At 38.3% G+C, this 15,781-nt stretch overlaps 1 protein-coding gene across 3 annotated transcripts; it reads right to left on the reverse strand.

Moving 5' to 3' along the window:
- Positions 1-11,846: 11,846 nt before the first annotated feature.
- Positions 11,847-13,984, reverse strand: LOC107816272 (cyclin-P3-1). Of its 3 annotated transcripts, none has more exons than XM_016641975.2 (3): positions 13,829-13,984; positions 12,497-12,915; positions 11,847-12,311 (listed from the first exon to the last, which is right to left on the reverse strand). In XM_016641975.2, exons 2-3 carry the CDS (start codon positions 12,901-12,903, stop codon positions 12,038-12,040), a joined length of 681 nt encoding a protein of 226 aa, XP_016497461.1. In that variant the 5' UTR covers positions 12,904-12,915; positions 13,829-13,984; the 3' UTR covers positions 11,847-12,037. The 3 variants fall into 3 exon arrangements, with proteins under 3 accessions (XP_016497461.1, XP_016497462.1, XP_016497459.1); XM_016641976.2 differs by lacking the exon at positions 13,829-13,984 and adding an exon at positions 13,649-13,817 and having other exon boundaries at positions 12,497-12,911; XM_016641973.2 differs by lacking the exon at positions 13,829-13,984 and adding an exon at positions 13,649-13,817.
- Positions 13,985-15,781: the final 1,797 nt, after the last annotated feature.

The following is a 15,781-nucleotide window of genomic DNA, read 5'->3' on the forward strand; positions in this document are numbered from 1 at the left end:
ACCGGCCCTGTATGATGGGGACTCAGGATTTTACCGATTGGGAGGCACATGTTATAATAGACCCCCTTGGATTGATTTCTGAAGCAGACTGGAGTAAGATTCACCAATAGGGGTGACAATGTTTTTCCTAGGAGGCTCACGAGGGCGTGGATTATGTTGGTGTGCAGTTTGTGGTAGGCGAGGATTATATGGAGATTGGTAGGTATGGTTATTTCTGGGAGGTGGAGCTCAGGTTTGGTTGTAATGCTGCTGGGGCCGTGTGTAAGGTTGGGCATTCATAACAGCATAGTGAGGCGGTGCCACGACATAAGCTTCATCTTGATATGGGCAATATTGTTGTGAGGTTCTCGGTCGCATATAAGAATGGTCAAATGATCGGCGAGATCCCCTCAAAGCCATCATGGCTCCCTCCTCTCTCTTTTTGCGATTAGCCAAACACCCTGTGCCATTCTGGATGGCTTGTGATGTAGCTTTCAAAGCGGCTTGACTCAATATCCGGCCAGTTTTAAGATCGTTCTCTACCATATACCCAATCTTGATGGCCTCAGCAAATGGCTTGCACATAGCGGACATCATATTCTGAAAGTAATCAGCCTCTTGGGCTTGCAGGAAGACTATAACCATTTCTGTTTCGTCCATGGGCGATTTTACTCTGGCGGCCTGCTCGCGCTATTTGATAGCATACTTGCAAAAACTTTCCGCAATTTTCTTCTTCAAATTAGACAGGGAGTTTCTGTCTGGAGCGATGTCCACGTTGTACTGGAATTGTCTGACAAAATCTCGAGCCAAATCGTCCCATATGTACTAGTGGGAGATTTCTTGATCCATGTACCATTCCGAGGCGAACTCTGTCAAGCTTTCTTCGAAGTAGGCCATCAACAACTATTCTTTCCCACCAGCCCCTCTCAGCTGATTGCAATATCTCTTTAAATGAGCAATTGGGTCTCCGTGCCCATCATACTTCTCGAACTTTGGAATTTTTAAATCGATAGGTAGATAAACATTTGGGAACATGCACCAATCCGAATAGGAAACACTTTTTTGGCCACTCAGGCCTTGCATGATTTTCAAGCTATGTTCCAAGCTTCTCATCTTCTGAGCCATTTCTTCCTGCTCGGGATTCCTAACTGCTCTTTCTTGCTCAATCGGGGACTCATATTGTGGCTGTTGAGCATACGAGTACGTAGTAACATGAGTCCAGTCAGGCTGAAATTGCGGGCCTTGGAAGCTGAATGTGGAAGGTTCAAAGCATGGCCTGGGCACGGTTGGCTGTGCCATGGTGAAGACTGATGGTGCGTAGAACAACGTTGACGGTGCTCTGGAGAACGGTGCCTGGGGGCGGACCACAGAAGGCATACTAGTGAAGTTGGATGATGTAGAAGGGTACCCAAATGGGACAAATGGGTTAGTCATAGGGATGTTGGTGGTTCCAACTGTCCTTGTGGCCAGCTCAGGGAACCCGGGAATTGCGCTTGGCTGTTCCCTACCGTTGGACTAGGCGTCCCACATTTCCAACATGCAGAGATGCAACATCTTGTTTTCTTTGGTAGTTGCCGACTCGGGTTGTGAAATATCCAGCTCAGGGCTATCCTCAGTGTTAACGATGCGGAGATTGCTTTCTGAAGCCATTGGAACCTTTCCTTTAGATCTTATAAAATAGGGGTGAGAAGCCAGATTACCGACAAAACCAGCCACCTGAACAAGACCTGGCTAAATTTGCACACACAACACCCTTGTCAGTTTTGAGATATTTAACAGGTAGGGAATCGCACATTGGGGATGCAATGCACCTGAACAGTTAAACGTTTCTTAAATGTTTTTGCAACGGCTGCGTGTTTCATCCCGACTTTCATTATTTTCATGCTTTAATTGTTTTCTTTCATTTCCAACCCCTTTTCCTCTTTTGATTTGTCATTCATGGTTTTCTCTTGTTGTTTCCACTCCTGTTTTTCTTTCATTTTTATCGCACTTTCCTTCTTTTTTTTTTCTTTCAATTTTCTCTCTTTTTGTTGATTTTCACTTAGATTAATTAGGGATATGACCGCATCTGATGGAGATTACCTACGTATCATGACGCCGTATGAATCAGACCATTATGTAGTTTAGGGAAACAAATGCAAAATGAAAGTAAAGAATTTTTTTTTGGGGGTTTTCAAATATTTCATTAACAAAATATTTTTAGGTTTTTCATTACAAAGACTCGAAGACACTGATAATTGTCTTAAAAGAAAAACTTACAAATTTGAAACAAAATAACAACAGACTTGAAATGGACGAAAAGACAAACAGACTTGACGCGAGGAAAAGGTAAAATACATACTCAAAGACTAAACAATCAGGAACACAAATAGGCCTCAAATGTTATTCCGGGGGCCTGCGGGACATCAGCCGGTCTAGGTGCGGGCCTGAGTGCAAGCTCTTCCTGAAGGAACTCTAGATCGGCTATGACCTGGCGAGCAAAAGACAATACCAAAGCAAAGAACATAGCTCAAGTCATATTTTCACATTCATGGCATTTCATTGCCGTGTAGTCGGCTAATTCTTTTATTCTTAGCTTGATAGAGCCTTTCTCCCAAAGCAATCGCCCGATCTATTATTCCTGAACTTCTACTATTTGCATAGCCTCGTTGTTTTGGTCTTGTAATTTTAACAGTCTCTTCCAATTTATTAATCAATGCATAACAATGTTCTCTTTATGTCTTGAAGTCCTTTACCCGCTGACCCATTTCGTTTTCGAGGGTGACCAGCTCTTTTTTTAAAATTGTAACTTCTCTGTCATATCTTTGCTTTAATCGGCGGGCCAACGTTGTCTGTTCTTCTGTATCTTTTTCCACCCTCGCCCGAGCTTTTGCAAAATCTTTCTAGGCCTTTGTCAGGTCGGCCGCATAGTCATGCACTTTTCGCCTTAAGTTGTTTATGATTTTTTCATCCCTCTCACTTTTTACCGGAGTCTTAGAGGCTATTTTCATTTCCCGTAGCTGAGCTCAAAGGGCTTCGTTTTCCCGGGCTAACCTTTTTTTTTCTCCCTCATCTTCAGCGGCTTGCAACCCACTTTCAAATTTGATGGTTCTGACTTGATATTCTAACTTGCTAATGGTGGTCCGATATTCCTTCTCTTTGGCTAACCAGACCCACTATTCTTGTGCCCTGTAAGTGAATTGTTGGACATGGGGCCTTTTGGCGGGCTGTTCTGGCTCTTGATCGACTCGGGCTCTCTTTCCATACCACTCTATGCAGTTAGACTCTACTTTACCACATGATGAATACCGCACCCGAGTCTGTGGATCCAAAAACCTACATTGATGCCAAACTTGGCGAACTATTTCTTCTAGAAATTCAGCCCCTGGGCGTAGCTTAATAACCCGCGCACTCAGATCTTCGTGATGAGGGACTTTTTGATACTTCCCCAATTGGTGTAAAACCCGATGTGGAGCGTACAACTGAATACTGATCGGGTCCAAGCCTACACTACTATTGAGTAGCGAGGGTAGTCGATGCAGTTTTAACCCAACTATGTCGGGATCGAATCCACATGGAGTTAATGTTTGGAATTAGGCTTATATCTAAGCTAGATATGAGTTTTGAATCTAATTACACTTCCACAAGTTTGAGTTTGATTTCTATTTATAACTTTACTATAAAAATTGCAATAATTGAAACTAAGGACAATAATTTTGTTGTTGTTTTTCAAATGTTTAAAGAGACTAGGGTAATGACTTCTACCTAGGTGGATATCTAATGGGTAGCAAAATCTAAGGAAAGATTAATTAGTTGGAATTGTAATATAGCTATCACACCCAGGTACTCACTCTATACCTCTCGGTAGTTTGAGTGATTTTACCCAATTTGGCTTTCTCAAGTCCAAATGGGTATTCATGCAAATCAAGTGATATTAGCTCAAGTTGGGTATTACTATCTCTAGGTTTTAACCCTTTAATTGGGGCTATCAATTTCTTGAGTTCACCCCAATTCCTTGTTAGCCTAGTTTTCCTAGACTTAGTCACTCTTTCTCAAGTAGAGACTAAGCCATAAAGGCATGAATCGATGTTTGCAACCATTAATTCTTGAGTTCTAGCAAGAACTAGGCTAAATATCACTAACTCATCCACATTCAAGCTCTAAAATCAAATACTCATTAAATACCCACACTAGGGTTGGGTCACAACCCTAGCTATGGGTTTAGCTACTCATGAAAATAACAGAAATTAAAGATAAAATCCATAATATTAATTTATGGAATGAAAATCTAATTTATGAAATGAAAATCTAATGTTAAAAAGTGAATCTAGTACAAAATTTCCGAAAATAGAAAAGTCAGTCGTCTCAGGTGCTCATACAAAACATAACATCCCCTAAAAATGACAAAAAGTTCTATTTATACTAAGCTGAAAATATCTAACAAAAATGCCCCTACGGAGGTTGTGCGGCCATGTAATTCTGAGTGCAGCCGCACTCTTGCTTTCGTAGCCGCATAATTCTGATGCGGTTTGCGTTCTTCTCTTTTGGATCTGGGTTGAGCTGAACTTTCGCGGACCGCATAATTCTAAGTGCGGCTACGCTCCAGATTATACGGCCGCATAAAAGTGATGCGGTCCGCACTTGCTTGAGTTTAGCTTGAAATCAACTCTCTGATTCTTCATCTTGTGGACCGCATAATTTCGATTGCGGACGCACAAGGGACTTCCGCGGCCACACAATTCTGGTATGGTCCGCACTTCTCTCTTTTGCTCAAGTTGTCAGCTCTCTGAATCTCAGTCATCGCGTCCGCGTAATTTCAATTGCGGCTGCACATTTCTGGTGCGGCCCGCGCTTATAATTTAGCCCAAAATCACACTCTCTGAATCTCCCTCTTGCGGACCGCATAATTATGATTGCGTCCGTAACATGGCTTTCGCAGCCGCACAATATTTGTGCGGTCAGCACTTCAAACCTCTTTGCCTAGCCTTGGTTTTTGTTCAACTTTTGACTCCTTTGTGAGTTGATTTTGATTCATTTTGAACAATTCCTGCAAGCAAGCATATTTCATTAGTTTCCGGGAATACCTTCAAGTATTTTTGGCCTAAAACACAAGTAAAAGAGAGCAAATAATAGGTTAAAATCCCTACTTATCAAATATTCCGAAGACCCATCAATAAAAGAAAGCACACGTCGGCAGACATGTAGATAACTTCGTTGACTGGGAGCCAACTGAAAGTCCACTCAATTTGCTTTTTGGTTAAAGAACCGAGATATGTGAACCATGCTTCAGTACCTTCTGGCAACTCATAACCGTTTACCTTGTTTTCCTATTCTTCGATGCAACTGAGTCCAGTTAATCCATAGTTCATGTACCTTGGGCGATACAGAGATGTTCCATCAGCCACATTTGCAAAAGCAGATTACAACCCTTAAATAACTTTGCACCAGCTCGACAGGCAGTCAGAGCTCGATAGATATCCGCGAGAATCATCGGCACAAGAGTGTCGTTGGTCTTCTTGACCAGAAAGTCAGTCATTCTTGCAAGTCCCAACTCTACGTGTCCGTCACTCCTTGGGCATATCAGAGTGCCTAGGAATGCGACTACGAAAGCTGGAACCTCGACATGTTTTCCGCTTGTTTTTCTTATCCTAGTGACTCAAACGAGTATCTGGAGCCTCAAACCCGTGGGGGTCCCCTTACCGACTATACAAAAAGTGGAATGTGTAGAAACTTTCGGCCAAATTCTCATTTTTAACATGCTGGTTAATGCCGAGAAGGTCCAAAATTTATGAGGGGTCACAGTTCTGGGTGCTACTGGATATTGATGCCTAAGAATCCCGTCAAAACTAACGTAACCTGCTATCTCCTCTAGCGTAGAGGTCAATTCAAAATTTGAGAAGTGAAAAACATTGTGTGTCAGGTCCCAGAATGGCATCATTGGCTCAATTAGATCAACCCTGGGCTTAATCTTCAGAAGACTAGTAAGGCTTTAGTCACAGAACGCTTGCTGACCTCCCCCAGGTTATTTCATCACATGTGGAGTCTCATCTACAACCCGAAAAGGTATATTCTCAACGGTGCTCATTCTGCATGCAAATTGAGAACACATAATCAAAACCGACACATTTTTCAAAAATACAAAATGGTTAATTTCAAAAATTCAGTTGAATAAACTCAATAACAAAACAGGGGTTGTTTTTGCAAATACGACCCTTCAGCACTTGGAGAAATTTTTAGGGCTGTTTCTGCCAACTGATGTTGATTATAGGGGAAAAGACTGACTTGGGTTTACATTATGGCTATTCTTGCGAAAACAGCCTTCTGGGGGGTCCCAGGAGAACGTTTTAAGGCTATTTTGACAAGAACGGCCCCGGGTGATGACCATGTTTCAAAAAGGTTCTTAATTTGGTCAATTTTGCAAAAATGAGGCCGGGCCTGATAGGGGTTGCCTACGTATCTCACATCCGGTGAAAATCAGACCCGCGTAGTTCGGTCAGTATTGACACAACAGGAAAAATATGACTTTTAAAAATATTGGCTAATTTTGAAATGACTTTTCTTTTTTAAAATTTTGGCAGAGTTTCGGGATTTTTCAAATACCTGAATTTTTCAGAACCGGGTAAATTTTCTCTCTCCTACCTCACTCTTGGTTTTTTTCTTGATTTTTTTCCTATTCTAGAAGCCGGTCAACATGCAAGCCGAAACAAACAAATGCACAAGTAGCACGTAAAATATATCAGGATGGTCTTTTAATTTGGGTACACGCTATGTTATTCTAGGTTTAAATCCTGGGTGTATTGTTCTAGACCTGGATTAGCCGAGCGGACAACTCGAGTTGAGGGGGGCAGCGTACCAGGAATACAAAAGCTTCACCGGCTTTGCAACTTGTCCAATCCTCATTCTAAAATTAGGGGTATGACTCTAACAGAAAAGAAGCCACGCGAAGCGCACGCTTCCCAGAGGATTTAGAAGACTTAGAGAAGAAGAGTTTTGTAACAGTTTATATACAGTTCACACAATATCAAAGCGGTAAAAAGTGGCATTTAGCACATTAGGCTCAACACACGAAAAAATCAGATAATAAACAAAAGCCAAGTATAATAGTTATTCTAAGCTCGAATTCTGAACCCTGAACCAGAAGTTCTGGGTTAGTATCCCCACCAGAGTAGCCAAAGCTATCACACTTCCTTTTTCCGAAGAATAGGGGATTTTTCCAATTAATGTGACATTATTCGAAATGAGATTATTTATTTAACTCAATGTCGCCACTTGGGATAATTATTATGGTGTTCCAAGTCACCAGTTTATTTTAAAATTCCAAATCGAGAAAATTGACTTATTTATGGTCCGCGAACACAGAAGACCGGGTAAGAAATTTTATTAACCTGGGAGAAGGTGTGAGGTACTCCCGAGTTCCGTGGTTTTAGCACGGTCACTTAACAATTAATAATTGGCTTATTTATCTGAATTATTACATGTTAAAAACCTTTTATGCGTTGTCGCTTCTATACTGCTTTTAATTATTCATGGGATTTATTTGAACAAGTCGCGATGTCGCGCACTCATTGTTTTAGTACACATTGCGAATCGCGTCATGTGAAATGCACCCGCGATTTATAACATGTTTATTATTATTATTATTATTATTATTATTATTATTATTATTATTATTATTATTATTATTATTATTATTATTATTATTATTATTATTATTATTATTTGAAGTTGGAGTCAAGTCGCGTGAAACGTGCACTTGAATTGGGGTTACATATGATGACTATGCCACGAGAACCGTACTCATAGTCATGATGATTTATTAATCACGCCTAAAGCAACTAGCACGTGTTCATGAGTTATTTTCTTAAACTACTTTGAGATTTCGTGTGAGGTCATGAATTATGTAAATTATTGTAGAAGAATGTGGGCATAATGTCTAAAGCAATGTTTGGAATCCCAGGCTTATGATTATTGTCGAAAGAAACTTGTTGGTTCATGAGAGTCAGATTCAATACAATTGACATTTGATTCATACTACTAAAATTATATTCTTATAACACCAAACCATTAAGTCAACTAAAGATTGGAGTTTCAAATTTAACATTACATAATGAATCAATAACATTTAAGCAATGAGTCTATCACTTTAAACCCAGACTAGTATATTGGTGATTCTAAGCTATAAAATACCACAGGGTGGGCATGTCTGCCATTTTCCTAACTGACTCGTTCTATCAAGGATTAAAATACATCCCAGTTCAAAGTTTTAGGCCGAGGACTTGGGCCTCTGAATTGGACCCGGCGATATTAACTAGTGAAGAATTATAGATCAAAAAATCTATTAACAGTCCAAATTGACATAATGACAAAAGTAATATTACATCATACATTTGGCTAGTCATAACATAAACTACACTACTCTATTAGCACAAATACAACTCTATGCTTTCCCTATTTGTTCAAATCTTCAGGACAGAAGCCACCTCTAATGGTATGATACTTCTTTCTCAAAGCCTATGTTTTATTTGCAAGGGGATAGCCACTGGGCTATCCTTACAAATTAACTTGGTTGTACCCACAGACAAACAACAACAACATATTAATTAAACATCACATTAAAGCATGAGTTTCATCTTAAAGCAAGTAAACTATGGTCCAGAATAAGCAAACTTAAACAACATTGAAAATATTATCATTATCAATCTATTATGAAGAAATAATTTCAAACTAATTTAACAGCTAAAATACTATATGTATGAAATCAAACGCTAAGAGAGCATGAATCAAACTCAGATTTCATTCTTAAACTCAAAATAAGGCAGAGCAAATGTGAATCTACATACCTAATAGCAGAAATAACTGAACAAAAGTTGAATAAAGTATGGGAGTGGAAGACGCAGCTCAACAACACAGGAACAACAAACTATTTGCACGTAAATCTAACAAACTAGCAAATAAAGGCTAAGAAATGATGGATGAAACCCAGCAGTCCAGAATCACCAGAGAATCAACAACTTCTTAACCCGAACAACTTTAAAGAAAACTTCAAAAATTTCAGCAACTAAACAAAATTAGAGACAACTTTTAATCTTTTATTTTTTTTATTTTTTTTTTCTGTGAGAAAATAGTAAAGATGAAGGGATATGCCTAGGAAATGTAAAAAAATGAGTGTGTGTTCTCTCAAGGAATGTAGGGATACGTGGGGGAATGTGAGGTCTTATATAGAGAATGATGAGGGAATAATCTGAGGAATGTGCAGTCCCTTTAAAATGTATATGTGATTAGGTGGGTGGGTTCCGAACCGTCGGATCAAGGGAGATGAAGGGTGAGGATTAGTAGTGACAGAAGCAACGTCGTTTGGCTAAAGAGGAACTTGGACCGATTTTGGGAGTGGACTGGGCAGATTTTTGGTGGAGTTTGGGCCTCAGCATGAACTGGCACATATGCATTTTAAAGACCCAAACAACCTACTTCTTTCTTACTTTGATTTTAACATCTAGCCAAATTAATTAAAATCCTAAATCAAATCTACTTTGCAAAATTAAACCTACTTACCTATTCTCTAACAAATAATTAATTTAATTAACTAATAATGCATGTGAAGTTACTAAAGTATTTTTTGTTGTGATTTTCATGTATTAATTCTACAATTAATAAGTAATTAATTTCTAAAAATGCAATTAAACCTATAATGATATGGAATGAAGATTTGAAAATTTTTATGGTTTTTTTTATGATTTTAAGATATTAAATATGCACAATGCAACTAAATGCAAAGAAACAATTAAAAATAAATTCCTAGAAATTCTATAAAAATGAAAAACAATCAGAAAATTTATTTTTGTGGATTTTGTAAGAATATTTTTCGTAGGGCAAAAATTACGTGCTCGCACACATGAGCTCTATAATCCAGCATATTATGCTGGAACTTTCCGTATTATGCTAGGGTGTTTTCGTTCAGATTTTACCTCCGCATTAAATAATGATTATTTTTCAATGACTGTGCAAAAGCTAACTATTTTTCGCTTACAAACTGGCTATCCCTTGCTATTTGTACAAGTACATTGCCATAAGTTTGATATCAACCAAACTAGCTTTCATGAAACTGTTGGTTTTCCACTTAGGGTTGCTGTTGTTGTAAAGCGTTGTGTCTCTGCATTAACTTGTTCTTGCACCATCATAGATCACAACACCGTGACAACCTTTTGGATTACTTATGACGATATCTTTTCCGATGTTGCAGGGGACATTATATCAAAAATAATATTTTTGGTGAATATTCCTTTCTCTTTAGATTACCAGCTATAGTGGACAAGTTTAAGCTATGAAAATGTTGAGACCACTGCCATGTTGGAGAATCATCGGCCATCGGGAGAGGTTAATTTCCAATATATATAGTGGAGTTTGCTAGGAGTACGAAGAATTGCCCACCGTCGTCTTTGCGTTCTGATGAACATTGGTACATGAATTTGAAGATTATAAAGGTTACCTATCTCCCCCACATGGAATTCAGGCAGATAATCAACAATTTGAAGCGAATGCACTACACTGCCACAGTGGCAAAAACTCAAAAGACAGTTGACTTCACGAAGATGGAAAAATTAGTCTATCTTGATGTAATTTTTACTCTGCATGTGCATGTTATCTGACCTCAAATTATTAATTATAGGCTTCATAGCCCACCAAACCAATCATTTTGATTAGATTTTCAATTTGATAGTTCTTGTTATTAATTGTAATTTTTCCTGGGTTTTTGGTATTTTTTGTGCAGATATATATATATTTTTGTTGGTCTGTAGTGCATGACTGAAAAGCAATGGCACAGTTGAACTAAAAGGAGAAGAAGCTATTTTCTTTCGGGCAGGGATGGAGAGGTGGAGAGAAAGAAAAAGAAAGAATGGAAATCTCAATTAACTTTAACAGATTTTTGGGAAATAACGTTAGTTTTAGCTAGGGTGTAGGACTAAAATAAAATGTATAGTTGTTGCTCTCCGCTCTCTGTATCTTTATGCATGAGATCTATAGGAGTGCCAGTACGGCCACGAGCGTTAAGGATGATTGATGATGCTTACCCTTTCCCTGAAGAGAAAGGGTATAGTACGTACCTACAGGCTACAAGGTGGTTTGGTTTCGCTTTTTCTGGGATGAGAACAGAGGTTATCCCTTCTCTCATGCATATGCAGCGGTCTATTCCTGTTCTACTGACTCTTGGAAAATCCTTAATCAAAATCATCACAGAGAAATACTACAGGAATGTCCATAGCAGCTTACCTGAATGGGACTTATTACTGGCTGCTACAGAGGGGAGGTTACTGCGGTATTCATTCATTTGACTTTGGCAGCGAGGTGTTTGGAGAGATCAGAGGGCAAGATGTTCCCCGCAATGGTTTTCGCAGACTGATATTGCGTGATGACTCCATTAACCTCTTGACCCTAGGTGAAAGGGCAGATTATATACTTTATGGGTTATGATCCAACCTGGTGTTTGGAACAAACTTCTTACCTTTTAATGCCTAACACACATTAAGTACAGGTATTGTGGCTTCTGGGAATCTACCACTTTCGTTTTCCTAACTAAAAGTTCTCAGCTGGTTGCCTATGATGTTAAGACCCGGGAGATGAGGCATCTTGGATTTCTATCACAGGGCCAGAGGCATGCATATATGTTCAGTTTATTACTGTAAGGAGAGCTTAGTAACAATTAAACAGCAAATGGGGAGCTGGACCAACATATTTGACTCCTCCCTAAGCAGCTGAAATAATCCCTTTAATGTTTGCAGCCAAGAAATTGCTTGTACAATGTCAAATTCCTTAGAAACTTTGTTTTAAACAATAGATGTTGTTTGAGTGGTGCAATTTTGGGCACATGCTTTATAGAAGATGATCATTAATTTTTCATGGCTTTAGTTTTTGTTTTTATTGAATTGGCTAGTTTAAATATAGACATTAAACATAGAGAAAAGTTACAGTTGAGGCATATACCAGCAGTTAATTTTGAATCCCATCACAGTTCTGCAAAGACAGGTACACAAGTCAGAAGATTTTTCTCTGCAGCTTCAGGCTTGTCATTGGATCCCTACACTTAGAAAGCTCTACAAGTGTATCCTCCAACAGTAGGTGAACAACTTGATATGTCTTTATTTATCAAACCTTTTCCCCATGCAAATATTCGGATAGATCGATCAATCTGTAATTTCACATTGGCTTCTTTCTCTAGCTGCAAGCAGTACTTATCAAAGCTCTCAACACTTACGTGCAGTCGGAAATCAAGGGCTGCCAAGAATTTCATCTCCAGTTTGTTCAGTTCTTTTGTGGTTATTCCTCCTACTTTTGCATAATATGCATCGTTGTAGCAGCTGAAAAAAGTGTGAAAATCTCATAAGAAACTACAAAATTTTAGCTAGACAATTTCAACTATAAGGTATTGGCAAAGGTTCTATCAAACACTCATCATCTGAAATTCTATTGAAAAAGCACACAAACTTAAAAACATAGAAATGAACTTTGTGACAGTTTGCAGCAGAATGGCAAGAATACTTACTCATCATCTACAAACTTGACAGCCAAGACAATGCAAGTGATCAGAAGCCGGTGAACATTAAGCGACGTCAGTAAACAATCAGTCAGGTTGAGAAATCTCTCCAAGTATACATATGCAACCACGAAACACGAAGGGCTGCAATTGGAATACTTAAAAATGCGCTCAATGTACTGCTGAACTGTTAAAACAGGAGCTCTTGTGCCATGGAAGACAGTCACAACACCTCTCTCTTTCGATCCCTTCATTGCCTTCTCATTCTTTTGAACTGTTTTCTCAAGAACAGAAGCTAAAATTGATAGAATCTTGGGATGCCCTTTATCTCCTCTATCATATTCTTCCAACCCCATATTTGCATAAGTCCTAGAAATTGCAGATTTTGTACCAAAACCCTCTGCTCCCATGATCATTTTCAGGGCTAGCTGCAGCAAAATATACAATTTTTAACACAATATTTATATATGACTTCTTGATATAGCTGGGAATAAAGGATTGCTAAGAATTATTTTTCCTTATTGTTTGGTTTTTCTTTTTGCCACAGAATTTTGTTCCTTTTGGCATCTTGGCGTTGCTTCTACGTTGGTCAATATTTCTAGAGAATATCAACAGGGGGGGGGAACATGATGATGTTTATCTACAGCACAAGCACTATCAACATAAAGCTACTGCAATAGCTTTTCCTAATTCTTTAATCAATAAATTACAATTCAAATATAAAATGATGAGTGTAATTAGGTTTAATTACATTTCCAGCAGCTCGGCAAAAAAGAAAAAGCGAATCCCCAATCAAGTCAAGATTTTATCCATCCAAGGAAAATGACTATTCATCTAATCATCTCCTAACTTTCAGAAGGTGAGTTAACATTGCAATTTTCGTTGCAGTATAAACAAATATGAAAACAAGAATTTAGAATAGTATAGATGAAGAGACCAAATGTGTATCTTGAACATGAATTAGTTTACAAAGGGAGGAATAAAAAGAAAAGAAAATCAACCCAAGATTGCCTATGAACCATAATTCAATATTCATATCTTGAATTCAACATTCTTGTTATCATTTGGGTTAGTGAAAAATTCATGAGTTGCTTTGGCATGAGAAATCAATGCAAGAAAGCAATATCATGCAATTAATTAAGAGGATAACAGTACACCAACCAAAGTGAAGGGAAAGGCGAAAAAATGATCAGATATAGGAAAGAAGCAGCTAAATTGAATCTCAGTTCTTGATCAAGTAAAAGTGAAGGAAAGAGCAACCAAACAACGAAAAGAGATGCATTTGTTTTGAACTTTTTCTTATTAGGAGAAGACAATAAACAGAGTAAAGAATAAACTTACAGTGATTCTGCTTTTTGCTGCTGCTTCTCTCAGTAAATTTATTTGACAAGACAATCACAAATCCAGCTGTTATTCTTGAAAGTTGGCTATTACTTTCGTTACTTTTCTCTTTTTGTTCTTCCGACATAATTAATGGTATAGTATAAATTAGTTTGAGAGTTGTATGGTGCAAGAAATATTTACATGTTAGATTGAAAAGGCAATTGCAAGTAAAAGTCTATAATATGTTAAATTATACTATACAGTTTTTTTTTTACATAATATTGTATTAGTAAAAAATAAATATTATACGTGAAATTATATGAGGATGACAGGGCAAGATACGTGGATCACTAACGAGACGAAAGGGTACGGTTGCTCGAGCCTAAATTATTCAGTGAAGAGACATAGGCAGGATGAATCAAGACAGTAAAGAGGGAAGATTCATGAACCTCTAATTAATGTGGAAGAAGAATCACAACCGTTACAGAATTTTCATGAACAGTTACGTTTGCCAATTATAACGTTTCATTAATGTCATTAATGCTCATAATGATTCGGTCATAAAAGGGAAGAAACGTTATATTTGTAAATTCCTATATAAGGGAAGGGAACTTTACTTGTAAGGACACGTTCTGATTATTATTGGAATATAATTATTTTCTTGTGCTTTCAATTGATTATTTTGTCATTTCTTATTCTAATTTTCTTTCTTATTTCTGAGAGAATATTGAATTTCTTGATTATCAGTAAACCGAGTACTTCTAAAAATAAGCTTTAACTGAGAATCCAATTCTTTGGCTAAACAAATTGGTTTCGTTGCCGGGAATCTGATAATCTTCTCTTACTTTCCAAATCACTCTCTCTCAATTGAATCATATCGAATGTCAATGACAACAACCAACAAGTGGAAAAAACTCCAGTTCCGTCACTTCAAGGAACCCCACGCAATTCAAGAGAAGCATCACCAGAAAGATCCACTACTCATAACAATGAACAACATGGAAATGAACAAACTGTCGAGCAGGATATTGTGAAACAGTTAATTGCTGAGTACGTGAATGATACTCTCCAGGCTTTCGTGAGGGGACTACCAGCTGTGCCACCCACACCTCCACCAAACAATACGCCAATTGTGGAAATTACACGGTTAGGGTTGGTTAATTCTGGAAGCGGAGGAACTCCCAACGAGTCATGTGATGGGAGACCGGGTATGCCTAATAATTCTGATTTACAAACTTTAATACTAACCTTGCAGAAACAGGTGAAAGAACAAAACGACCGTATTGAGCAAATACCCGACGTACCATCTGTGATCAAAGGAGTTGATTTCGATAAATATTCACAACAACCATGGAAACCAAGCGCAGCTCCATTACCAATTCTCAAAAAATTCAAAATGCCTGACATCCCAAAATACGATGGAATGACCGATCCACATAGCCACGTTACTGCATTCACCACGAGAGTAAAAGGCAATGATTTAACCAACCAGGAGATTGAATCTGTGTTGGTCAAAACGTTTGGGGAAACACTTACTAAACGAGCGTTAACATGGTACTCTCTTTTACCTGAAAATTCTATTGACTCTTTTGCTGAGCTTGCAGATCTATTTATAAAAGCACACTTCGGTGCACAAAACGTTGAAAAGAGAATGGAGAATATATTCAAAGTAAATCAAAGAGATACAGAATTGCTTCGAGAATTCGTAGACAGATTCCAACATGAAAGAATGTTGCTACCAAGAGTACCTGATAATTGGGAAGCCATGGCATTTGCAAGTCATTTAAACGAGAAAAGTTCAGAAGCTACGAGGAGGCTTAAAGAGAGCCTATGAGAATTCCCTGCCACGACATGGAATGATGTCTATAATAGGTACAGTACCAAATTACGGATCGAAGAAGATATCGTAGCTCAGTCAATGGTTGAATAAAAAACAGGTTCGAGACGGTCAGAATCTGAGAAGAGGCCCGG

The sequence above is a fragment of the Nicotiana tabacum genome, chromosome 19, assembly GCF_000715075.1.
Source record: "Nicotiana tabacum cultivar K326 chromosome 19, ASM71507v2, whole genome shotgun sequence".
Taxonomy (NCBI): Eukaryota; Viridiplantae; Streptophyta; class Magnoliopsida; order Solanales; family Solanaceae; genus Nicotiana; species Nicotiana tabacum.